Source organism: Channa argus, chromosome 3 (genome assembly GCF_033026475.1).
Source record: "Channa argus isolate prfri chromosome 3, Channa argus male v1.0, whole genome shotgun sequence".
Taxonomy (NCBI): domain Eukaryota; kingdom Metazoa; phylum Chordata; class Actinopteri; order Anabantiformes; family Channidae; genus Channa; species Channa argus.
In genome coordinates, this window is record NC_090199.1 from 13,364,313 (window position 1) to 13,390,121 (window position 25,809).

General features: G+C 36.6%; 3 protein-coding genes across 4 annotated transcripts; all 3 read left to right on the forward strand.

Annotated features, from left to right (window-relative positions):
• The first annotated feature begins 37 nt into the window (after positions 1 to 37).
• Positions 38 to 8,458, forward strand: sparcl1 (SPARC-like 1). The gene is made up of 11 exons (XM_067498066.1): positions 38 to 2,236; positions 3,251 to 3,306; positions 3,390 to 3,455; positions 3,555 to 4,634; positions 5,099 to 5,207; positions 5,557 to 5,678; positions 5,762 to 5,882; positions 5,972 to 6,108; positions 6,315 to 6,463; positions 7,259 to 7,407; positions 7,623 to 8,458. Exons 1-11 carry the CDS (start codon positions 2,218 to 2,220, stop codon positions 7,649 to 7,651), a joined length of 2,037 nt encoding a protein of 678 aa, XP_067354167.1. The 5' UTR covers positions 38 to 2,217; the 3' UTR covers positions 7,652 to 8,458.
• A 2,327-nt stretch (positions 8,459 to 10,785) lies between these two features.
• Positions 10,786 to 12,624, forward strand: scpp9 (secretory calcium-binding phosphoprotein 9). Its single transcript, XM_067498304.1, has 9 exons — positions 10,786 to 10,920; positions 11,000 to 11,059; positions 11,148 to 11,162; positions 11,252 to 11,398; positions 11,714 to 11,779; positions 11,883 to 11,963; positions 12,120 to 12,185; positions 12,272 to 12,322; positions 12,416 to 12,624. Exons 2-9 carry the CDS (start codon positions 11,015 to 11,017, stop codon positions 12,482 to 12,484), a joined length of 540 nt encoding a protein of 179 aa, XP_067354405.1. The 5' UTR covers positions 10,786 to 10,920; positions 11,000 to 11,014; the 3' UTR covers positions 12,485 to 12,624.
• Positions 12,625 to 13,894: 1,270 nt separating this feature from the next.
• odam (odontogenic, ameloblast associated) lies at positions 13,895 to 16,273 on the forward strand. 2 transcript variants are annotated; one of them, XM_067499660.1, is made up of 10 exons: positions 13,895 to 13,999; positions 14,087 to 14,152; positions 14,256 to 14,291; positions 14,378 to 14,425; positions 14,504 to 14,752; positions 14,836 to 14,892; positions 14,993 to 15,115; positions 15,738 to 15,767; positions 15,872 to 15,955; positions 16,086 to 16,273. In XM_067499660.1, exons 2-10 carry the CDS (start codon positions 14,093 to 14,095, stop codon positions 16,119 to 16,121), a joined length of 723 nt encoding a protein of 240 aa, XP_067355761.1. In that variant the 5' UTR covers positions 13,895 to 13,999; positions 14,087 to 14,092; the 3' UTR covers positions 16,122 to 16,273. The 2 variants fall into 2 exon arrangements, with proteins under 2 accessions (XP_067355761.1, XP_067355760.1); XM_067499659.1 differs by having other exon boundaries at positions 13,896 to 13,999; positions 15,735 to 15,767.
• Positions 16,274 to 25,809: the final 9,536 nt, after the last annotated feature.

Consider the following 25,809-nt stretch of genomic DNA (forward strand, 5'->3'; position numbering starts at 1 on the left):
TCAACACACTCACTCGCATGATGATTGCACATCATCATCATCACACACACAAACAAACACACACACACAGAACAGCTTCATTCAGTCATTACATTTCCTCCCCCTCTCAAATTGTAAGTGAAATACAGCTGAGCATACTAAACCATAGGGTTTGTGGCCTGCTTGGAAAACAAACTCACCCACTCAGAGAGGAAAGGAGGGTCAGACGGGTTTATGATTGTTTCCGGTGGAATGGGTGTTGTTTTATTTACTATTTATAGTTGACCAATAGTTAAACTTTTACTTTTTGTTATATAATGAATTTAAGGTTACAACTCTAGCGCTTTGCTCAAATCATTGATGGATCAAAAGAAAATGGGCCCCTGGCTATATATTTGGTTGTTTTGAGTCTGTTTGTGGTTTCTATTTGTGGTTTCTAATTTCTATTTGAATTAAATATTTATTATTTTAAACAGTAAGTTTTGTGTCTTTTTGATAATTTTTCACCTGTAACTGAGCTCTTTTGAGTAGTCTCTCTTTCTTTTTATTGATAACAGCAGCTCTGCAATAAATTCTAATTTTACATGCTAATTTCTAAGTTGAAACTATATGTATTTCAGCTTGTCCCCTCCGGGGATTTTGTTCCGCACCTTGATTTGGCATAAATTATTTATTTATTTATTTTTACGCCAGATGCCGTTCCTGCCACAACCCTCCCATTTTATCCAGGCTCGGGGCCGGCACCAGGGTCGCCCTTGTTGGGGTGGGATTCAAACCCACGGCCTTCTGCATCACAACCCAATGCTCTACCACTGATTCACCAGGCCCCCATTTATATGTATCTATCATATATGATATTATGGACCTTGGCTCCGTATAGTTGCATTCAGTAATCCATGGCTCAAATGAATTAAAATGAGAGTCTAGACAAACATTTCTCTGCACAAAGACTTCATCTTGGAAATATGGGATATACAGTAGAAAGCCTAAATAAAGACTTTTGTATTTCCCCCAGAGCCTCATAATTGTTTCCTGGATATCCTTATAAGGTCAGGCCTAAAATGAGATTACAGAATACCTTGTATAACCTTACTTTGGATTCAGTGGTGCCACAGAAACATGTAATTAGACTGGATGTTCCTCAGTCTGGAGCTGTTTGCCAAAACCACAGCTCCCAGTCAATGTAAGGTCCTGATTTAGTAAGCGGAGGAGTGAGGACAGAATGACTGATGCTTGCACGTAGACAGGCAGTTAACAATGTCTGCACATCCCCTTTAAGGTTACTAAAGATTTTCTGATGCGTTAAACATTACAACTGTGCTTCTGATACGTCTACATAATTCATTTGTAATATTTTAACTGGACATTTTGCAGCTGTACTTACTACAAAGAACTTACAAGTACTTACTACATTGTAGCTAAGAGTTGTTAGGAAATGCTTAATTAATTATGATTGACATTTGCTTTTAACACGTAATCTTAAAGAAATTTCAATTTAAAATGTTCTACACAATAGTATCATTACTATTTAGTAAATCAGAACATGACAACAATGACACTGATTGTAAAAAGATTAAAGGGGATTTTTACATGATTACAAACCTGCCTGCTGCCATGACCAGCGGATGAAAAACAAAACATAATATGTTATTGTCAAAGAGCCGCTGCTGAACTATTTTTTTAACATGTTGTTAGTCATAGCGTCTGTTATCACCTCTTAAATTTACAGTAACCAGTTATAGTTTTTGTTAGTGACTCCAGAAACACAGACTTGTGATGCAGTGACATCTAGTGACCAAAAGCATCCATGCAAGAAATCATGTTACATGTGACAGGGTCACAATGCTTTGGTTTTATTTGGTAATGTTATACACATACACAGACATATATATGTCAAATTTTATTTTATACATAAGAGAAGATAAACAAAAATAGAAGCTAAGAGCAACTAGCTGAAGCTCAGTGTGTGATCTCTCCCCCCCCCTCTCTCTGTATCTCTGTAGCCCACAGACCCTCCCAAAGTTCGACAATTTGTGGATGCAGAACTGTGTGTGTGTGTGTGTGTGTGTGTGTGTGTGTGTGTGTGTGTGTGTGTGTGTGTGTGTGTGTGTGTGTGTCTTTGTGTTTGCAGCATGCCAGCTTGTGCGGACAGTGTGAGCGCTGTCTTGAATACAAAAGGACATCTTTACAGGTTCAGCACAAGTGCATAGTGGTTTTTGTGAGGGATTCTCATTTCTTATGCAGCTGCCAGCCTCAGGTAAACTTCTAATTACCAGGACTTTTATACTATTGTAACGTGTCATTTATTTATTACTATGTCTAATGTTGTAAATGACTCGTGATTGTTTGATTATTTTTTATATATCAATATATAGTAAATGTGTACATATATGTTTACATACTAATGTTATAAATTAATGTTGTATTTATTTTTTAATATAATGTGTGTGGTGTACCTATCATTTAAATATACATACATATATATATAAAAAAATACATAGTTAATTTATAGTTAGTTTGAATACAAACATATGTATATAAATAGGCATTACTGGGCCGAACTCTCTAACTATATATCTATCTATCTATCTATCTATCTATCTATCTATCTATCTATCTATCTATCTATATATATATCTATATATAAATATATATATAGATAGATATATATCTATCTATATATATAGATATATATCGTTATATATCGTTAGGCTGAGGTTTGAAATGTCCTAAAAAGCACATTTTATAATAAATGTGATGTAAGGTTAATGATAATCACATGTAAAAGGAACAACACCTTAAAAAATCATATGTATACTTTATCATTTATTCCTTTTTATAAAGTTTTATACACAAACAACCCCTGTGCCTGCAACTATTGAAGATTGTTCTTGCTGGACAGGCCCAGTAATGCTGTTTTGTTTCCACCCAGAGACAAAAAGTTTGTGGACTTAGTCAACGTTTTCCAGTCTGGTAGCTTCTGATGTTTACTTTAGCTCTGAATGTGACTTCGGAGAGAGGGGCGCATCGCGGAGGCCTGTTACTTTGGAAACAGCGGATCCAATCCTGCAGCTCCTCTTAATGTGAATGTGCAGGAAGCATACAGATGCACTCATCTGTTTTAACTTTGAAAGATCTGCCAAAAGCACATCTTCACTGTGGCCAATTACACTTCAGGATGTAATGTACTGATTGTTTAAGATGTCAGATTTCAGTTTTGTAGTTCACAATAATGTCATGTTTACACAATTTTTCCCCCAAAATATTTCAGGTATGAAGGCCTGCTTGGTTTTCCTTTGCTTACTGGCAGCCACATTTGCCCAGTCTGTGAGTATCAAAGTTCTTGTTATTTCTGGATAATAAACTTTTACTGAAAAATAGTAAATGTTAATAATTTCTGTTATGTCCAGGTTAGAAGTAAGCCTCATGGGAAACATCATGGAATGCACAAAGCTCCACACCCAGCCAAAGAAACGGTAGAGCAGCAAACAAAGTTGTTTTAAATGTATTTATTTATTTTGATATAGGATTGGTTCATAGTGTGAATGTATTAATTTCCTTTTCTCCTGATTAAGGATATCATCACAGAGGAGACTAACAAGCCACAAATCTTACCCACGGTAGTCACACTTGAGGCCAGTAGCCATGATCAGGAAGATGAAGAGATGAGCTCTGAGGGGAATGCAAACACTAACAAGGAGGGTGGAGAGTTTCAGGTGACTGATAGAAGAGATAAAAACACTGCAATCCTCTTAAGTGAGGAGGAACTGGTGGATCTCCTGAGGGAAGAGGCAGAAGAGGAGGAAGAAGTGGAAGAAAGAGAGCTGGAGGAAGAAAAGGTGGAGGGAGACAAAGCTGGCGAGCCTGTCCAGAGCAGTGGGTATAAGGAAAATGAGGAGAAGAAAACTGAGGAAGATAGTAAAGAGGTAACAGATGAAGAAGAGCTGAAGAAAGATAGTGTAGAAGATGAGGTACAGAAGATGTCCCAAAAGGACCAGAAAGAAGAGTCTCCTGCAAAAATGGTCGATACAGAAGACAGCATGGCGCTTCTGGAGGACACAGGCAGCACAGAGTCAGAGGTCCCAGTCAATCTTGACTATGCTGCTGATAGTGGCATCTTACAAACTTTACATACCGTATCTGCTAAAATAAAACCCCACAAGGTTGACAGCCAGCATCTTTCAAAAACAGATGCTCCAGATGTTAAAGAGAAGGAACCTAGTGAAAAAGAACTGCTCCCTGCAACTGATGGCTATGAACAAGGCATACAAAACACTGAGGCAGCAGACAGTGAGGAGATTTCAGATCAGGAGAAGAGTCAAGAAGACAAAAATGACAAGGACAAAGACTCACAAGCTGAACCTCAAGAAATGAATGAGGACGTGGATCCTCAAGAACCAAAGAGCAGTAAAGTGCTTGATTGGCGAACACAAGTGTCTGGACAGGAGGAAGAGAAAAGCAACAATGACAGTGGCAGTCACACCAAGGGAAAGGAAAGGAAGCAAAAGAAGAACCAGAGGTTGAGGAACCACTCTCCACACAGGGAGGAAGCACAATTTGGACAGGAGGAGAGCCAACAGGAGCTTCAGGAGTCTGAAAGCAGCAGCATTGACAATACAGTTCACAAGGCAAAGCGGCGAAGGGCAGGAAAATGGGTAATTGATGCATAATTTGTCTGTAAACATTCTTAATTTGTATATAGACATTAGAGGATATATTAACAAGGAAGAACATGACTGCTGCATTTCCAATTATGAAGTCATTTCAATCGAGCTTCAAAGCATCTATTTAGTTCTAAAAACTAGCAGACAAAGAGACAATATGTCCTTTTGGAGTAAGTGGAGAAAAAAACAGAGCTAAAAGTACAATAAATATATTACTTCACTAAGTGGCCAGAGAGCTGAACCCAAATTAATTTAAAAAAAGGTGTAAATTTAAGTCAGCTGTCTGCAAGCATGTCAACAAAATATGTGCTAATATGACAATTCTGTGATTACATCTGGTTTTGAATATTTTTTATTTAGAAACATTTACTTATAATGTGCACCTGCAATCCCATGTGATGCCTGAAATAACTGGTTTAAATATGTTTTTGTAATATCTCATTTATGTTTCCCAGGGCCCATTAGTAGGAATGAATCCAGTACAGATAAGAGCCACCGTGGACCTCTACCCCAATACCAGATCTTCTCTTGGTGGAAGCACTCATAGTGAAGAAGCCCCTGCTGGTTGGTTGGTTAATTCAGCTGCTGCAGCACTCACATTCACCACAATGACTAATGCACTATCCCAACAGTCGGATGGGGGAATCTGCTGACAGGATGATTTTGCTAAAACCTCTGTATGAACAGCGCTGCTCTGCTTAACTTTGGTACTTTCACTACCAAAACACAGCTCTGCAGGCTTAAAGACTGAATAAGAGAGATCAAGTTCTGTTTAATCACCACACAAAGTCAAGTAGCAGTGGAGTGCATGGAATGGTTTTACGTTCTCACTCTATAAAATAAAACCTAAAAAGGATAATTTAACACTGTTTTAAAAATATACGTTTATTGCAATGTTTGCCTTCTTTTATAGATCCATGTGACAATTACCACTGCAAACGTGGAAAGATGTGCAAACTTGATGCAGAAAATAAACCTGGTTGTGTGTGTCAAGAGCCGTCAGAATGTCCTACCAGCATAAATGACTTTGACCACGTATGTATGCGTAACTTAATGGCAAAGCCGGAACGTGTAAAAATACTGCTTGCATCTGATTGTTGCATTCATGTTCTACTTAGGTATGTGGGACAGACAACAAAACGTACGACTCATCATGTGAACTCTTTGCTACCAAATGCAACCTGGAGGGCACAAAGAAAGGACACAGGCTTCATTTGGACTACACTGGGCCATGCAAATGTGAGCTGTGTTAAACAGACATTTTAGTAGAGTGCAAGAAAAATGAAAAAATAATCACACCCAACCCTGCCTGTTCTTCTGTCTCTCAGTAATACCTCCATGTGTGGATGCTGAGCTGGTCCAATTCCCTCTACGAATGAGGGATTGGTTGAAAAATGTGCTGCTGCAGCTCTATGAGCATGACACCTTGTCCCCTGGCTTCCTCACTCCAAAACAGCGTTTTAGAGTAAGATAGAGTTCTCAAACTGAATAGCTAGAAAATGATGCATTTTAATCTCATTTTCTTCTTTTCCTCAGGTTCAAAGAAATGCATTTCTCTGCTACTGTTTTTTCTAATTTGCTTATGATCAATTATTCAATGATGAAAAAAAGAAATATTTTGTCTTTCAAGTAATCAAAAGCAGTCAATATGCAGCGTTTTGTATTTTAAAGGTGAAGAAAATCTTTGAGAGTGAAAGGCGTCTTCATGCTGGTGATCATTCTGTTGAGCTTCTCGCCCAGGATTTTGAGAAAAACTACAACATGTACATCTACCCAGTGCACTGGCAGTTTGCGCAGCTGGACCAACACCCTTCAGACAGGTTCATCTCTTTCCCCAGTGTTGTATATATTTATTTTATATTATATATATGTCACAGTTCATGTTATTCACTGTAATATATTGATCGAACACATAGTACAATGATCATAATCACATTGTATTATTTTAGCAAACTGTTCCTGTAATTATCCAGTATTCAGCACTTGCCATAGAATTATTAATAGTAATTATTCATCTTTACAATCAAAAGAACATTCCTCATACATTTCATTGCTTCTTTGAACAGTTTACGTCACTGTTCCTACTACAGTATTTGATACTTGATGTCCTCTCAAACATCAAAGAACAAAAGGCAGTAGACTACAGCCAAAGCTCATTTAAAAAACTGCGCTTTTGTAATTGCCTACACATATTTGATTCTAACCCTCTTTATATCTCAGATAAATAAGACAATAAATAAAGATATCTTGTAGTTCTTAAGCTTTTCACTAAACAATTTGTTGTCCCTACACACAAGTGTTTTACAATTTAATATTTTTTCAACATTATTTCTTTTTTTTCCCTTATATTGCTTTTAGATACAAAAAATTAAAAAAAACGCAAGACATTGTGATTTCTTGAGTGTAGTCCATAGGAATATTTTATACCAAGTAATATCTGTGAAGATATAATCTTGCCATGTGAAAAGAACATTTTTAGTCCAGGTGTTTTTGTAGCAGTGACTGTAGACAAACGTCCCATGGAGGTAAATGACAGAATCAGATAATGACAAATATATTCAGCACATATTCACAATTATAAAACCTGTTGTCACCCACTGGCACGTTCTCTGCAGGTTCCTGTCCCACTCTGAGCTGGCTCCACTGAGAGTCCCACTGGTGCCGATGGAGCACTGTACCTCTCTCTTTTTCCAGGAGTGTGATGCTGACAAGGACAAGCAGGTGTCCTTTAAAGAGTGGACTTCCTGTTTTGGGATTAAGAATGGTGAGAACAGAAACATAAACCTGGCTTTAACTTTTTAAATTTTGGAACTATGTAAATAATGATTTATTATTCTATCATCATCACAGCCATAGAGACTTTTCTTAATAGGAAACAAATTGCTGAGTTTGTATACAGTCAATGGGAACAACGGTGTCAATAATATTTGTACATAATTTTCCAAAACGACTAATGCTTTCTGTGTGTTTTCTCCACAGAGGATATGGATGTCAACCTGCTTTTCTGAGCCTCATTTTATACCTGAGCTTATGGAAGCTGCTCCAGGAGTTTAGCTTCAGACAGAAGCCTCCACCAACCTCTGAATCGTAAACAATTGAAACAAATACAGATTAAAAAACTCATTTTACCTCCTAGTGTAACAGACAAGTGTTGGTGGTCACTGTGTAAAACTAAGTTTGGTCATTTCAACTACTGTTCTCTAATTTCAACAGAACTGCTATAATACCATTTGATTTTTTTAGAATATGATGAAATAGTTATGCTTAGACATTGGCAAACTTTAAAAGAACTGTGGTTTGTGTGTTAGAGCGATTTAGTGCAGAAGTACTTTTTAAACCAAGGTTAGATAATTGAGACTCTTTTGTAATAGTAGTAAGTGTAAATCAATAACTGTGCTGCTTAATCTAGAAGAAAATGTTGTAAATGTTGATCTTTACATCTGTAGCTCTAAGTAAAGCTTTACAGGCAGCACTGGACTTCATGACATCATGATATAGAATATTTCAGTGCACCCTGTTGTTTATAATCATTTGTATTTCTTGAAAGTCCTGAAATAAAGTTACTGCATCCTTTTGGTGGATCCTGATCAATCCCAAAAGGACCTGGGACACTGTGATATCACAGTTTTATGTTATTCTTTTTAAAATTGTTTATTATTAATCATTTTAGCCTGTATTAGAATCAGTATTATGGAACCAGAGATCATGCAGAAAACACAAGGGGATGAAATGTGTTTTGATGTGCAGCACAGGGTCCTTAGCTGGAATCCAGGGACGTTATGCTCATGTGGCATGCGCTCCATATTTTATTGCAAGTTCCAATCTCTATTTTATTCATTGTTCAATTATCCTGATGCCACCATGACATGTAATTATGGCCTCTGCAACAATGGTTATGACAATGCAAGTGTTGATGCCTAGTTCAGCTTTGCCACATAATCCCGTGTAATGGCCCTCTGTAAGGTAAGAAAGCAAAAAAATAGCCTGCGAGCTTGGTCATGATGATTACAGTGACTTGTTGTTTTGAGACAGAGTGCTTGGATCTGATTGGACCTTTCTTGGTGATCACTGAATGTGATGCTCTCTATATAAGCCAAGAAAGATGCAACACTTCACCTGGGGCTCGTGCGCTGTCTCTGAAACAAAGCATGTTCTGCATACTGTGGGTTATCTTTCAGATCTTGGCTGTGGTGGCCGGGGGAGGTGTGTCTTCTGGCAGTGCTGAGGCACTTGCAAATGGGGCAGTGAACAGTAATGGAGGAGCAGCAGCTGGCAACAATGCCAACCCTGGGGTTCAAAATGGGCTTCCACTAAACGGTGAACCCCTTGTGGGACGCTTAGTCCAACTTGGTGGGGCACTTTTTATCCAGCCAGTGGGAAACCCCCAAGGTCAACCTCCTCTGCAGCAGCTAATTCCCATTGGAACTCTCCCCCAGGGTGGGGCTTTGCTTGTGGGGCAGACAGGTGGAGCCAATGTGAACCCACAGGCACAGGTGGCTCAGGCCGCCCGAGGTGGGCAAGGCACACTGTTTGCTCTTCTGTCACAAAGAAATGCTGGAGGTGACCCACAGGGTGCCGTGTTTACTCCAGGCCAAGTTCAGCTGATCTCGCTGGCCGGACTGAACAACCAACAACAGGCAGGTGCTGCTGGCGGGACGGCTGGCAGGCTGAGGTTTCAGCGTTCAGCAGCAGCATCTCGCCTCTGGATGCCAGAGCAACCTGCGATCAAGGTGATGGCAACTGAAGAGGAGGAAGAATTCTCTGGGATGGATGTGGAGGAGAACCAAATGAAATGAGACCACAGAGCGATGAGACAACCATCTCATGATTCAGTAGATGTCCTCATCTCGTGTCACTATTATCTGTTTATGCTTGAATGTTAACCTCATGAATGATTGTTGTAAGAACCAATAAACAATTTAAATCAGTTGTTGACTATTGGTTGATTCTTTTCCCGAAACATAGGAAAATGCAAAAGGCATATTTGATAAAATGTCCAAAATATATCTGTCAAAGTGCTTGAACACAACACCAGAGTCGTGGGTGTAGCTCGAATGGTTATTTTTGTGTAAGGGACTGGTACAAGCAATTCCTATATGCACTGTGTTGCTTGCAACATAGTGATTTAGATTCCTGAATATAAAAAACATCCTAAACGCATTACTCATATCATGGCAGGATTCTTGGACTAACAGCTCATGGTTAAAGCCGGTGACATAATGAGAAAATGTAAACACCTTAATAAATCATACTTTTACAAAATATGACTTACTCAAATTGAAAAAGTACATTAGGAAATATAATTTGTCCTCAGATTAAACTGCAAAGAAACAGAATGTTTCTAAATACGAACTGTGTGACAGTGTATAATTACTATGAAGCTCCAGACCAGACTTCCACAGTGGCTGTTTACCTGGTCTGCTTCGAGCTGCCCAGTCAGCACCAGAAAACCTTTCCCCAGACAGCCTCAGTATGTGACAGCATACCCAGCCAACCACAACTGAGATAAATGTAAAGGCTTCAAACATCTTTAGAAATCTGCTGATGAAACTTGACAGATAAATATCAACCTGTGTATCAGAGTATTTAAAAAATTAAAACAGGTCGTGAAGTTGCTCATATTACATCACTCTTTTTGGGACTTTGGCAAGTAACATATAACCTCACATATAACACATAAACGTAATTATTACAATTTTATTTTTCTTTAAATTTTACTAGTGGGAAACATGAAACACATACATCAATCACATTACAGTTTGTTATTTGTGGTTTGATGCTTTAATTAAATTTCAGCTTACGCAAATGTTTTTTTTCATGGTTTCTCTTACAAAAAGCACTTGATGATGATGTCAGTTGTTTGCCTACTGTGACCACAACCCACAACAATTTAGATGCTTCATTTTGGTTTTCAGTTTAATAACTTCCACAAACCTCCGCAAATGCAACCCAAGACACCAAATCCCTTTGTTATTGTTTGTGGTCACTCTGCTGCATCAAGAACAATGTTAGATGGTCGAATGGCGTAGAGTGTGTTTGAAAACAGGCAGCTTACTGTGTTATATTTCTTTAAATCTCTCATTGTAGAAAAAGAGGATGTCATGTCAAACATTCCTGTGACACACAGGTTTACATATATAGTTTGTGACCAAGTCAGGGTTCTCCATTCTAATTGGCTCGTAATAATCTCTGGGACTGATAAAAGGTGATCTAAAATCAGAGAGCAACTATAGTCCTCCTTGGCACATACCATTTGAAGGAAGAACAGAAATATCAGGTATGTATCTTGCAACAGATAGTTTTTATACTCATAGTTCACGTATATGTAACAAAAATAATGTGTTTTGTTTTTACAGGTTTCAAACTGCAAAATGAAGCTTCTTCTCCTTACAACATTCATAGCCACACTCTGCTATGTGAGTACAGTCTATCTACAGTATCTGGCCGTCTTTTATTTACACATAAACAAGCTCATGGAACACCTTATCTCTTTGTTCATTGCAGGTCAATGCTGGCAAGGTAGGAACAAATAATTCAGACTAACAATTTATACACTGTTGTTGCCATTATTTGAAGAACTAACACAATTTTTTTTTACCTCTATGCAGACACAGAGGTTGCTAGCAGCCATGATGGCAAATGCAGCAGCAGGGAATGCAGCAGGAGTAAACCCTGCGCTGATAGCTGGAGGCCTGAACCCACCGATTGTAGTTGGTGGAGGGGCAGGTCTGATTGGGCAGCCCCAGTTCCCACAGGTCAGGCCTTCGTGGCTGTCATTTTATATACACCCAGTCTGTATTTGGAATTAATTTAGTCTAAGATTTCAACTAAATTCACAAAGGATGCACAGTATGTTTGTGCGGAAAGGTGAAAAAGGACAGACTTTTTTCACTAAGGGCAAAATATCACACAAGAGGGCGCAATCCTGTTAAATGACTTATTTCGTTTCTGATGTCATTGTCATTGACACACAGAAAAATACTTTATCGTTTAATACGTCGCTTGCTTTTTAATAGGTCATCTAAACAGTGAGACAAACCATTTTCCACTAACATTTTTACTTGTTACAGTTCGTTCCTGCAGTTCCTGCCTATGCTGTCCAGGCCCCTGTTCCCAATATGTACCCTTTCCCTGCGGTCAGTGCAGTCAGTGTTATTAACACACATGCCTATGTAATATTGGTTATGTATTAGAATGATATCAAAATCAACACCTTTCATTTCTGTCTTTCTTTTTCAGTACCAGGTTCCTTACATGGGAGTGCCTCAAATGGCACCCATGCCACAAATGAACCCTCCTCAGCAGCCTGCAGCAGTAATGGTAATAATATAATTCTACAATGTTTACATGCAACATACAATATAATCATCACTCAGGAAAATACACCCATCACCGAATTTCACTCTGCAACAGTGTTGGCTAATAGTTAAGATGATGATTTGTGGAAACCGAACATTTCTTGTTGTCTCTGTTCAGGCTGGGGCAGGTGGTGCCATGCCACAGCAGCTTCCAGCTCAGCCTGGTCCACTCGCAAGATTTAGGGTAAGAAACAAGTCAATTGTGTGAATATGTACCAGCGGTAAATGCTGATGACAGCTACAATTGCTAATTGTTGTCTGACTCTCCAGCGCCAGCTTGTGCAACAGGAGAATGCCCTGAAAGCTACTGTAGATACTCAGGTAAGACTGTGTAATTTACAATAAAATTATTATTTTTTTGTTAATTTGTGAAATACAAGGTTTTACTTACTGTGTGCTCTTAATTATTTTCAGATTCCAACACCTACTGACACAACTACTACCGGTTTGTGTGAGGAACAAGTTCGTCATAAGAACAATTAAAGAAAATTGCAATAAACAATGTGACAGTAAAACATAATGTTGTCAGCAGTTACCAATAATCTTGGAAGCTGAGTGTTTTTGAAACTATGGTTGACTGTACATGTGTACTTTCAGTTCAAAATAAATTCCACCTAAAATGAGTTATGTCTGATTTGCCGTGTCTGATTTTACATATTACATATTTTAAAATCAGAAGAATAATTTATCAAATAATATAGTATATTTTTATTATACACTATATATTATTACTTTTATTGTAGTATTAATAAAATAGTTGATCTATGCTGCCATCTAAAGGATAATGTGTATAAAAAGCAATATTGTAACCTTAAAATAATAACATGAAGCCACTGCTCCAAAATGTGTTGAGGATCCCTAAAGAAGATTTGAGTCTGATAGCTTTGTAATAAGGCAATGTTTTCTGGGTTTTACTCACTTCAGTTAAAGAGCTCAGTAAACCTACATCATGAAAAGGCAGATGACGGTTCTCCAGTGTTATCAGTCTTAAGGTTACCACAAAACACAATTTTACACAAAAGCCATTTTTTACAGAAATTTGATTTGTGACAGTGGGAAAGGAAAATGTGTATCATCATGAATTTACTATTTGCTAAATCCCATTCATAGGCCTTTGCTTTCAGGGTCCAGGTGAACTACAACACATTTCTTACAGTTGCCCTTAGTAACATTTCTGCTTACAATTCAACACGTGTTTTAGAAGAACTACTGATTGTGTTTCACGTTGAAAAGCAGTTAGAAGATTAAGTTAAAGTTTAAGGAAACACAAGTGACCATGAGAAATGATTTTTAAATGCCCATGCAAAACAATTTACAATAAAACACCCGACCTTGTAATCTAATAGAGTGCTTTATAATATTTGAACTAATACACCTGTAGCCCACATTTTCCAGTTTTTTCCCTCAATGTGAATCTCAAAACAGTCAATCTTTAATATCATGATTTGCCAATGAGCACAATGAACAACCTGTGACAAGTCTCTGATTATACGCTCTCAGCTCTTGTTTTCCTTATTTCCTGAGAGTAGTCAAAATTCCTTCTGATCTTACAGTCTGTCTGTAATTAGACACATAGACTCCAGTCTTCAAAACATACACATAAACTTTATTTAAGAGAACATGTAAAAAGTGCATCTTGACGCCTATACAGAAAGTCACTGAGTCGTAAAAGTGTGCAAAAGCAAAAAGTGAAAAGCCAGAAAGATTTTATAATGACTGTAATGCCTTCAATTTTAAATTCTGTACAGACTTGTTAGAAACTTCACAAAGACCATGTCATGGTGTTTAGAGACATGACCTAGACATAATAACAGTCTTACCTGTCGTGTGTTGTAAATGTCTGAGTCTGATGGCATGAGAAATGTCTGTCACACTGACCACACATTGTCTGGATGATTTGCCAGTGGACTATAACAGCTCACATAGAACAATTTAAAAGGGATATTGAGAAGGTGAGGAGGCAGGCACACGGGACGGGAAAGCAGAAACAGAGAAGTGGTAAGATCCTGTAAGACGATGGACATATGTTCTTCATAAATTCATGGAGTTTATTTTGCTCAGGACTTGTGTTTTTACAAACTGCAGGACACCATGAAGCTGCAAACTGCCCTTCTGTTGATCTGTCTATTTAAGACGAGCTTTACTCTGCCAGTGAGTTTTTGTTTCTGTCTAATATATTCGCCATAATGGATCATTTAAATAGATTTTTGTAACTTTCTAAATGCATCTGATTTTTTAAATATTTCTTTTATAGGTTCAGCTTGGAATTATTGCCAGCAACAGCAATGAGGTGAATAACTATTATGACCTTTCCGTTTTTTGAAAGAGAAATTCCTTTTTATCTGTTACCAAATTCCAATGATTTTGTGTGTTCAGATCCTGAGACTTAATGGACTGACTCTTGCAGCTCTTGGACAAACACAGGTACGGTGTCAGATTTAAAAGTTTAGACTAGAAGAAAAGGGAAAGATGTAAACAGAATCTAATCTTCTTCTTTTCCAGGGATCTTCAATATTACCCCAGTATGTGCTACAGCAGCAACAGCCTGAGGTGCTCCTCACTCCACAGGTGGTGAACTTGAACCCACAGCTGGCTGGTCCTTTTGCTCCCCAGGGGACACAGTTGTTTTTCCCAGCCCAAGGCAACCAGCTAACACCCATGCTCCTCCCCAATGGCCAGCAAGATCAGCTTGGTTCTCCACAGGACCCCAATGCTCCTAATGTTGCTCAGCAGCCCCAAACCACTTTGCCGGTACAGCAAAACTACCTCTTATAGTTACAAAACTATCTGCAGTTATATAAAAACTCATTTCTTATCTTTTAAATCTCTTTCAGATGTATCCACAGTTTCAGTATCCTGGTTATGGATTTCCTCAGATTCCCAGGCAGCAGGTATGATAATAATATGATGATGTTGTTAATTGTAAAGATTATGTTTTATTTAGATGCTTGTTGCAGATTTAAATTAATTTATTTATCTGATCACTCACAGGGCTTTGGTTACTTTGTGCCTTCTTATGGCTATCCTCAGCAGAGGAATCCTCTGGTGCTGCAGCCCAGCAATGCTCAGCAGAACCTGGAGAGAACCACACAGAGACCACAACTCCCTCTGCAGGTAGGACATGCAAGATGTCATAAAGGAAAGAAATAAAAGGTTGCAGTTTATTTCTTCTTAGCATAAACTGAAGTCATTTTAAAGACATTTGAAGCAGCCGGAGTACATGTTTCTCCTTGCTGGCAAAATACTTCAGAGCAAAAATATATTTTGTCATGAAGCTCTTTTTTACTTGGTACTTTGAAGTCTTAGGGCTTATGCAGACAATGACTCTGAGTAAATGATAATAACATAGCTGCAGATGCTGAGTCATGACAGTAGATGTGGTGACTGTGATGAAACATATCTCCCATATCAACCACATCCTGTCTGTTGGTCTTAAAGATGGATTACTGATACACTTGGTATCTTATCCATGTATTTGTTAGTACTGCTAATATTTGCTTTTTAGCGAAAGGTTTTGAATCAAGGTTTCTTGTCGGTTTTGAGCAGATTTCGCTTGTCATCAATAAGCTTGAGTAGGTGTTGTTTGTTTTCTTCTGAGAACTGCTTAAGAATCAGATGTTGCATCTAAACCTTCAGATCACAAATTGTAAATATATTGTTAATATACTTATATACCTGGTACTAAGCTCATTGTAATTCTAATCTAATTCTAATGTATATCATCCCATTTCAGCAGGGCTCCCAGCCCAAAGGGCAGACAGAAAAAGTGAGTACACTGCATAAAATGTCTAATTTCACCAATAAATAAATGAATGAAAGAGAGTGCACCTATCTAATTGCTGTGTTTTTGTAACATTATTTTTAAATCAGACATGGCCATCAGGCACACAGAAAGAGTCAACTACAATTGCTCCTAATCCTCGGGGTGATGCAACTGGCCCTGGGATTGATGAGGTATCATTTTATACACTCAATCTTTTCAGTTCAACGCACTGAAACAAGATGTTGGATTTTGTTACCTCTCAGTGTCATATACTGCACAGCATTTGGTCATGAGTAATTTCTTTTCTTAATGTTTCTCCAGGGTCAGTCCAACTTCCCCTTCTTATTTGAACCTTAGATGTCACCAGGGAAATAACAACAAATTGACTGGACAAAATTATATTCTATGTGTTTGGCTTGATCATTGCACATTCTAATAATGTGTGTCAGTCTTAAAAATGCATTTTCTTTGTACCCAGTGCTTTGTATAATAAATGGAAATTGTCTGGATTACTTGTGGAACTGTGTTCTCTTTTTCACAACATGTCAAATAAAGACATTTGCCAGAGATAAGTGTTAGATAAGAGATAAGAATTTTATTGTGGTACACAGAAATTCGGTTTGGAAAGAAAAGGCTGAATTACAGGAATGATTTGAGTATACAACAGAAAGGTGAATCATATAATCATTCTTCAATAATTCATGAAGCTGGGAACTTGGAAATCTTGGAAATTGTGAGATAAGAAAAATAAAGAGCACAAGTCAACAAATTGATGTTCATGTTATCTGACTTAACTAGTATTAATTTCTTAATGTCTTTACCAGTGAGCTTCTTATGGCTTCTGTTTTTTTCCAACTGCCCCGGTAATGTTCATCTTAAAAAACAAAACAAAAAACAGTTTTTCAACATAATCGGATAATAGATTATCCAGAAAATTTGTGTAAAGGCTTCAGTTCAAGACAAGAGGTAAAAATTGATATACAGTCAAGTAGGAGACACTAACTGATGTTTGAATAACTGTACTTAGCAACAAAAAGCTTTGAACAAAGGTCGAATGAGAATGTGAAGAATACATTTCATATTTGAGTGGTATATATCGTGTAGAATTTACGGTAAGACATACATGGTGCTATGTGATAACAACTATCTGTACTTACAGGTTGAAAAACACCCATCTCCAAGTTGACCTTGTTCTTCAAAATAATAAAGAGAATTGTGTTATGATAAATAATCACACATGTAGAGTAAGATGTACAGTAAACACTGATCTTTATCTGTAATAAGAAAGAAGATTACCGGCATTGTGGAGTTGTAAGTAAGCTTCACATATTGCTGAAATTACAATGACAAGGCACAAAAAACAGTGTATTTGTCTTATATCTGAAAGTTAATACCAAAGATGAAGCCAGTTATTTCATACAAATGTAACTGCAATAAAAAAATTAATGAAGAGCCAGTATACCTCGTTATGTGGATGGACATGTCTTTCTCCCTGGAAAACAAGTAAAAATTTAACTTGCAGAGCAGCTAAGATTTGATGAGGTAACAGTTGTCTCAATGATAAAATTACTTCTCTTTATTTGAAAATGGCCACGTTCTTTTTTGCCAAGCTTTGGAAAATATTTCAGTTTTTAGAATCCACAACAATAATCGTTATGATCTTCTACGTTAAGTGTGGCTAAATTATAACTACTCAAACAAAATATTCAGTCACCTACCTCCAGCTTCAGATAGATGTTAACTCCCTGCAAAATGTTCACAAAAAGATTTTGGGGAATAGTATGGTGTATTTTATAACATTACTTTTATAGGTGCCCAATAAAAGTTAAAATTTACCTCCTTCAAAAGTACAGCCGTGGTGTTCTAGGGATGAAAGCAACTTGTTAATGGTAAAATACATAGAATGATATTTATGGCTCTGTCAAATATGTATCTAATAAGAAAACATAAAAAATACCTGAAAGGTCACATTGTCAACCTACAAAGGAAGTAAAAGCATGAGAACATCAGAATCAGAGTTTTACCAAACATTTAGTGTATTAAGATTGTCAGAAAACAGTAAACCTACCTTGAACTGAGGGGTAAGATCAATGTCACCCTAAAACAATAAAGAGGCAACTGTGCATCACCATCATCATAATAAAATGAGTAATTCAGCAGTAAGTCGCTAAGTAGATAAGGTGTATTTGAAAAGCAACTTTCCAAAGTAAACATACAACAGTCCTTTAGAATAAAAGATTAAAACAGCAGACCTATATGAACAAGGTGCAAGGTGAAAGGTGAAAGAAAGAAACAAAAATAAATATAAAATAGTTTCATTTTTTGTGACCCGATTTTTTCAAAATATAAAAAGTGTTGTCAGAGGAAGCTTTCTTCACTGGTTTTCACTGAGCTTACCATGGGACCATGGTTGTTGTGGAACCTTTGGCCTCTTAGGTGTTCCTGGAGATTTCCAGGATTCCCATCAGGCCTCCTCGAACCAGGGTTCATTGTGTTTTCCCTTGCGCCGAGTGGTTGTCCCTGTTGTTTTCCAGGATTTCCATCAGGCCTCTTGGGGCCAGGGTTCATTGTGTTTTGCACTTTGTCGTGCGGAGGTCCTTGAGAAGTTCCAGGTCTGCCTCCCCCATGAGCCTGTGTGAAGCACAGATAAAGGGCTTTGTACAGTAAAACAATCATTCACTTTTATGTGATGTAGAGTACTGTGAGCTGCAGCAGATCTTCTGTAAATACATTTTTTATGTATTGCAAAAATTAATGTAATTTCTTGACGTTCTGAGAAATCTGCTATTTGGATGACATTTAGATACGAAGATTGTATTTGCCTATATACAGAGTAACCAGCTTATATTTACAGTAATCTCTTGTTAATATGATCATAAAATTGATAAAATTATTCCTGTTACTAAAAAGTTAGGTAAGTTATTGAAGGCCTTCTGGGTACTAACTCATGCTTAGAGCCCTCCAAAGTCAATACTATAAGTTCATGGAAATGAAAATGATAAGTCTAATAAGTCTAAACACGGCAGCATAATTAGAGTGATACTCACATGAACAACCACTGCTGAGAAAATCAAGAGCGTAAGACACAGGAGCTGCATTGTTTCTGAAGAACCTGCAAGAAATTATGATTAAATTCAAACCAAATTATCTGCTAGCAGACCAGACCTTTCATATAGCAAGCCACTTACTGTAGAGCATCAACGGTATCAATGTATCCACGTACTTGTGCCGTGCAAGGATGTGTCTGGCCTGATCACGCACCCATACTTATATCAGAAAACTGAAACTGGGTCGTACCTCACGTTTCTCAAAGCAAAACACCTTAATCACACTTAATTATGTCAATAAAAACAATAATTTCCTATACATTGTTGTTGTTGCATTGTTTCCTAATGCCCTCTCAGTAGGCGTCAATCCATTTTCTTAGCAACAATAGGTTATATAGTGACTGCTACGATCATAAATAATACTGTAAACAAAACAAACTTAAAAAATATTGTCATTATTTGAATTTATTTTATATACTTATTTGAGCGTGCTTATTTTTTTCTAAAACAAGAGGAAGCGGGCAGACAAACATGCTTCACTGGGTGTCACCTTTTACCTCCTGAAGCTGCTAATACTCCTGATTTGTAATCATAAGACCAGGTATTTGTGCAGCGTCTGTTTACCAGTTTACCAATAGCAAAGGGTGGAGGCCAGAGAAACAGCACCTACACAACAGCAGTGGTTTAAAGCAACTAAGTATATTTACAGTTCTTCAGTATAAATAATATAATTCTCAGGTGTATTTTACTTTACTTGAGAATTTCTATTTTCTGTTACTTCCTTACTTCACTACATTTTAAGGGCAAATATACTTTTTCTCAGATTTTCTCCAAAATTGATATTATAGAATTCTTAATAAAATGTATATACTACAAAATACAGTATATTTATTACTTTATTGACCCAATTGTAAAATGTTTAAGCTATTCAGCACTACCTAAAGTAATTCAAACGTATAATTATTAACACATACAGTCAACACATACAGTATGACCATTAAAATTGAGTATAATGTCATCATTTTTTTTTATTTGCAAAGGGCTATTCAGCACAATGAGTTCTTCTCTTTTGATACTTGAAGTATTTTTTCCCTTAATACTTTATTCAAACAATAATTATGAATTATTTTCTATTATTTTAAGTTGCTTTTAGTCTTTGTGGTTTTGGTATCTGATGAGTAGCACACCTTGAAATGTTGAGGTGGAGGATTTCCTAATAAATACAGTTTCAAAACAACACAGTACGAATTTTAAACCCTAAACCATCAGTGAGACAGTCTGCTGAAGACCAAAGGGTATACTATTCTTAATTTATTTAGGTTATTTATATTACATACGTATTCTTTGTTTTATGTGTAGACTAATGAAATATTTTTTTGATAACTTAGACCAAATGTTTCATTGAGCAAATTAAATGTAATGTTTTTGTAAAAAGATGTGAACACTGGAATGATGCTGAAACTCATATTTGTGCTTGGATGCCTCCTTAGCATCACTCTTGCCAATCCTGTATGGAAAAGTATTATATTCAGTATCAATACTAGCATTAACATACAAATATTAAATAAATGGTTAACAACACACTTTAACATTCATGTAAGCACATATAAGGACATTATAAATCAATAATGTGTACAGATTGTCAGCAAATATAATATATATAATATAATAATATAATCATAAAAAATAATAAACAAGAACAACTTCACAGGTTTACCCAAATTATCAATAAATAAAACAAAGTGAATATCCATGTGTCCTACAACTTATGTCCATGTGGTGTATTATTCATATAGGTAGAAAGCACAGGCCTTTAAATTGAGACACACAACATAATTTCTTATTCCAAAGTGCTAGTCAGTGTTGTTACTTTAGTTAGATATTTCCGTAACCATGTGAAATGAGAAATATGGAACCGCAATAGCCATTTGACTGTAAAATGAAAAGTTGCTCATTTCTTACTAGATTTCAAGTCAAGGATGTTAAATGTAAAATCATAGGATAGTTGATGACCTAAGGCCCCAAAATGGTCCTAATTGTACCCAGTCTCTGCAACATTAGCACGAGGATTACTAAAACCTCTAAGTGTGTCATGCAATAATAATGATTCTGCATGTGACATATATCAATTATAAACATATTTCAATATGAATAAAGAAATGATCAGTTAAGGAAATGCCATAACCAATCTACTGCTATCAAATAAAAATGTGAGTAAAAGCTGTCATCAGTTGTTAAGAACTTATACCATTGAACTAGCAATAACTCATTTATAACCAGAACAGTCATCATTAAAAAAAAAAAAAAAAAAATATATATATATATATATATATATATATATATATATATATATATATATATATATATATATATATATATATATATATATATATATATATATATATATGCATTTCACATACACTACTCACAAAATGTTAGGGATATTTGAATTACGAGTGAAATTTCAGAATGCACCTAAAATGCACGATAACCTTTACAGGTGACCTTAATTTGACCTTTCCTAAACTTTTGAATTTACATGTCCAGCTGTTCACTGTTTCAGTTTTTATTCCATGAGAACATGTTGTTCTCTGATAAGATCATTAACTGCAAAAATCCCAACATGATTCATGATTCAACCACTAATTCAATGACAATTTGTATTCAAACAGTCCTCTTCATCGTGCTGTTCACATTTTGACATCATAAGACCAAGACAACACCTAACAATTACAGGTTATTGAGACACTGACATGCTTTGTTGTGGTATACCAACCACTGTTGTTAGCTCTTGCCTCACTAAATTGTTTGAGATGAAGAAATTACCGTTGCATGCTTCTGCTTAAACGCCTACTTTCATGATATATTATCACTGTAGCATGAACTTTTTCCATTTTCCATAAACTTCACCCGAAAGTCGAACATCCCTAATTGTTTCTGAGTAGTTTATATAGGCATAACTGATCAATTTAAAAAAAAAGGCACCTGTGGCTCAGGAAGTAGAGGAGTCATCTACCAATCCAAGCGTCCTCCTATCACATGTTGAAATGTCCTTGAGCAAGACACTGAACCCTAACTTTACCCCCTAACCTTGATAACACGTTTTATTTATTGAGTTTTTCTGGTCAAAGTTGATAGGACAATGGGGCAATCTTTGAAGAAAACTATTTACAGTCTGCAACAGACTGTAGGGGAGGTCCACCTTCCAACAGGACAATGACCCTAAACTTACAGCCAGAGCTACAAAGGAATGGTTTAGACCAAAGCATATTTATATGTTAAAATGTCCCAGTCAAAGTCCAGACCTAAATCCAATTGAGAATCTGTGGCAAGACTTGAAAATTGCTGTTCACAGATGCTCTTGATCCAATCTAAGTGTTTGATGACAGCTTGGAAGTTGCCAAACCTTTATAAATTACAATTACAGTTACTTGTAATGGTACTTCTAAACACACTGGTTCTTCCATTTCACTTGATTTTTGCTTCAAAGTCACCTGACACGGATACAAACACTGTTAACATCAGTTAACAGTTGCAGTTACTAATAGTTAACAGCTTAATCTGTTCAAATGTATTCAACTGCATCAATTTGTTTTTTTACGTTTCTCGAATATTCATAACCACAATTTAATTAGTAAAAGTACTGTGTGTCAACTACAGCCAAAAAAGGAATTTGATTAAAGAAAGGAAATTCAATATCTTTATATTAGAAGGCTTTTAAGACTTCCTGTTTTCTCATTATGGAACATGTATCGGCATCTGAAATGAATGAAATAAAATGGGATCAGCTATGGGAGGTAATGCTGTTATATCTATTTTATATGCACTCTTTTTGCATATAAAAGAGTGTGAATAAAATAGCATGTACACACATGTGTGGTTGAACTGTGCCATTGATTATGTTTAATCAAGGATGTGTGCACATGATTCATGTCTATGGAACACACTTAGTGTTTCTTCACTGTTTCCCAACAGCAATGAGCTTAGCTGGTCTATGTCAAATGCAAATTTTGAAAATTACAAATACATTTCAACACGTAATTACCAATTATTTGAAATCACAGCTCCTTTGATGGCTGATTGGACGACTAGGGGTCCAATGATAATTTATAAAGTGCACATGGACAGAGAGTAACTTCAGTGCGAATTCACCACTGGCCATCGTGTCAACATCCCTCTTGACTTCCAAGGTAAGATTTTCATCACTACTGAGAATGCATAGTTTAAAAAGTGTAGCAAATAATGCCTACAACAAAATCTTCATTTAGTTTTTTCTTTTCTGTTTCAGGAAAGATTCTTTACATTTTCCGCTATGAAACTGCTGGTCCTGGTTCTGTGCTTCTTGGCACTAAGCTATGCCTTACCTGTACGTACTCATAATAATCTGTTTGTGAACTATTGTATTGTATAAGGCATTGATGTTTTTATGATGTTTTAGTTTCGATATAAAGTGAATCATGTAAGTAAATCTTCACTCTCATAGGCCTCTGAGGAAGAGAATGATCGAGTCAAACGCTCAAGCAGTAGGGAGGTCAGATTCACTTACCCACAAAATATTTTTCCTTTTTTTATTAAATCAATTACATTTAAATTTCTCATTTTCTTTATGTTGCCCTAAAATAAATATTTTCTTTTCTCCAGAGAGGTAGATATCGTCCTCAGATGTTTCCTCGGATGCCTCCTCAGATACAATACATCCCATACTTCCCAAATATCCCAAACAACCCCGCCCCCCCCCCCACCACCACCACCACCACCACCACCACCACCACCACCACCCAGCACAGGCCTGGGTACAGCGCTGCAGCTTTTGTTCGGAAAACTTGCAGGACTTATTCCTGGACTGGGAAAATGATCCAACAAACTGTCACAAGACGCAAAGCTGCAATTCAACATATAGCATTTTCCTCTCCCAACTGAACAAAGAAATTATTAAACCTAAATAAAGCATCAATGATATCCTCTGTGTTTTGTTTTTTTGACTTTCATATAGTTAGGTTCATAAATATTGGAACAATAATATGCTTTTAAGCATTTGGTCTCTCTACGCCACCAGAGTGAATTTAAAATAAAACATTTTAGATTTAATTCACAGGGGTTTGACTTCTTTTTGAGGGGGTTGTTTTCTTTTTCATCCTAATGAGGATAATGGCCTCCTTTCCTTGCAAAGACACATCCTTAGAACTTATGTTCAGAAATCCAGTAAACAGCTAACTAAGGCAGACATCAAGAATGTGTCAGTAGGGTCGAAAACACATTTTCACAATGTCAATGTCAACTCATCATTGCAGCATAAAACTGATATAATGTGTTTCAAAACAGTTTTTACAGATGTAACTTTGACTTTAATGTGGACACCTGAGACAGATCTTATTTATTCATGCTAGGCACAGTATGATTCATAAGATGAAAAGTTTAAAATAAAAAGAACTAAAAGCAACAGAGATAAAAGACAGAAGAAACTCAAAATGAAGTTACGTGCCTTGATTTTGTCATAGAGGCCTTAAATCTCTAAATATGTTACAGCCCTGTCAAATCCTTTAAAGTGCACAACATGCCTGAAATAGTTCCTTCGTATTTCAGAGCTCCTTCCAATATGAGTCATTCATCTACGGTTATGGTACATGTGATCATCTGTACTGCATGTCTTTCAGAGGATGACATGTACTTGTGTAGATGCCTGCACCTTGTCATCATGGTAAATGGTCTGCACTTTTCTACATATCAGCACTCAAAGCTGCTTCTTCTTCACCCATTCGCACTGCACACAGTGATGGTGGAGCTGCTATGCAGCTGGCCGACACTTACCGGTAGTGACTAATTTCAGGTTCAGATTCTTGCTCAAGGGCAGTTTGACATGGGACAGGAGGTGCCGGGGATCAAACCAACAATAACAAATTATGTATTACATTTGTTACATTCTACTATCTTATATAAGTATAATGTATCATATTATGTTTATTTTTAAATTTACATAATTTCCTCCTGACCTTGATTGTTTTCCTCACACACAACAAACAGAGAATTCCAGTGATCATGAATTTGGTTAATTACCGAGATTTTAACAACAAGCAGTTAAAACCTTATGAAGTTCAAAAGCAGCAACATCCAACAGACACATTAGCATTTGTTTTAAGTCCCAGATTTCTAATGGAGTTAGTGATAACCGCAAACACATTTATTGTTTTTAAGTTGTAGCATCAAAGGAAAGAAAATTAAGGCAGTTAAATAAACACGTAAATAAGCATATTTAAAACTAAATATGAGATGATGCCTTGTTAAATTGTTTCTAGAGTTGGTGTTTAAAAACAAGAAAAACTATTATATTGTATAAGGCATCTATGTTTTTGTGATACTTTAGATATAAAGTGAATCCTGTAAATTCACTCTCATATGTCTCTGAGGAGGAGAATGATCGAGTCAAATGCTCAAGCAGTGGGGAGGTCAGTATATTTTTTAGGGATTCACATATTCTTCATATTAAATTACATTTTGGTAAATGGTCGCTTATAAAGCGCTTTTATCCAAAGCGCTTAACAATATTGATTCCCATTCACCCACTCACACACACACACACCGATGGCAGTGGCTGACATGCAAGGTGCTCACCTGACCCACCAGGCCCAAGGACACTTCAACGTGTAACCAATGACCCTGTGGTCCGTGAAGAACTGCCTTACCAACTGAGCTACAGACAACAATATGTGTTAAAACAAACATTTCTTAAAGCAATAAAAATAATAATCATAAAAACTAAGAAACAAGAACAACTTCACAGGTTTACCCAAATTATCAATAAATAAAACAAAGTGAATATCGAGGTTTGCTACAACTTATGTCCCTGTGGTATATCAGTTTGTAGGAGTGGAGGACAGGCCACCGAATAGTAAGTAGGACCTTGTCCTTACGTATGGAATTGAAGCGGATAATTTAACCATATTTACTCACAACTCTCTTCTGTCTGACCATTTTTTAATAACATTTGAATTTACAATAAC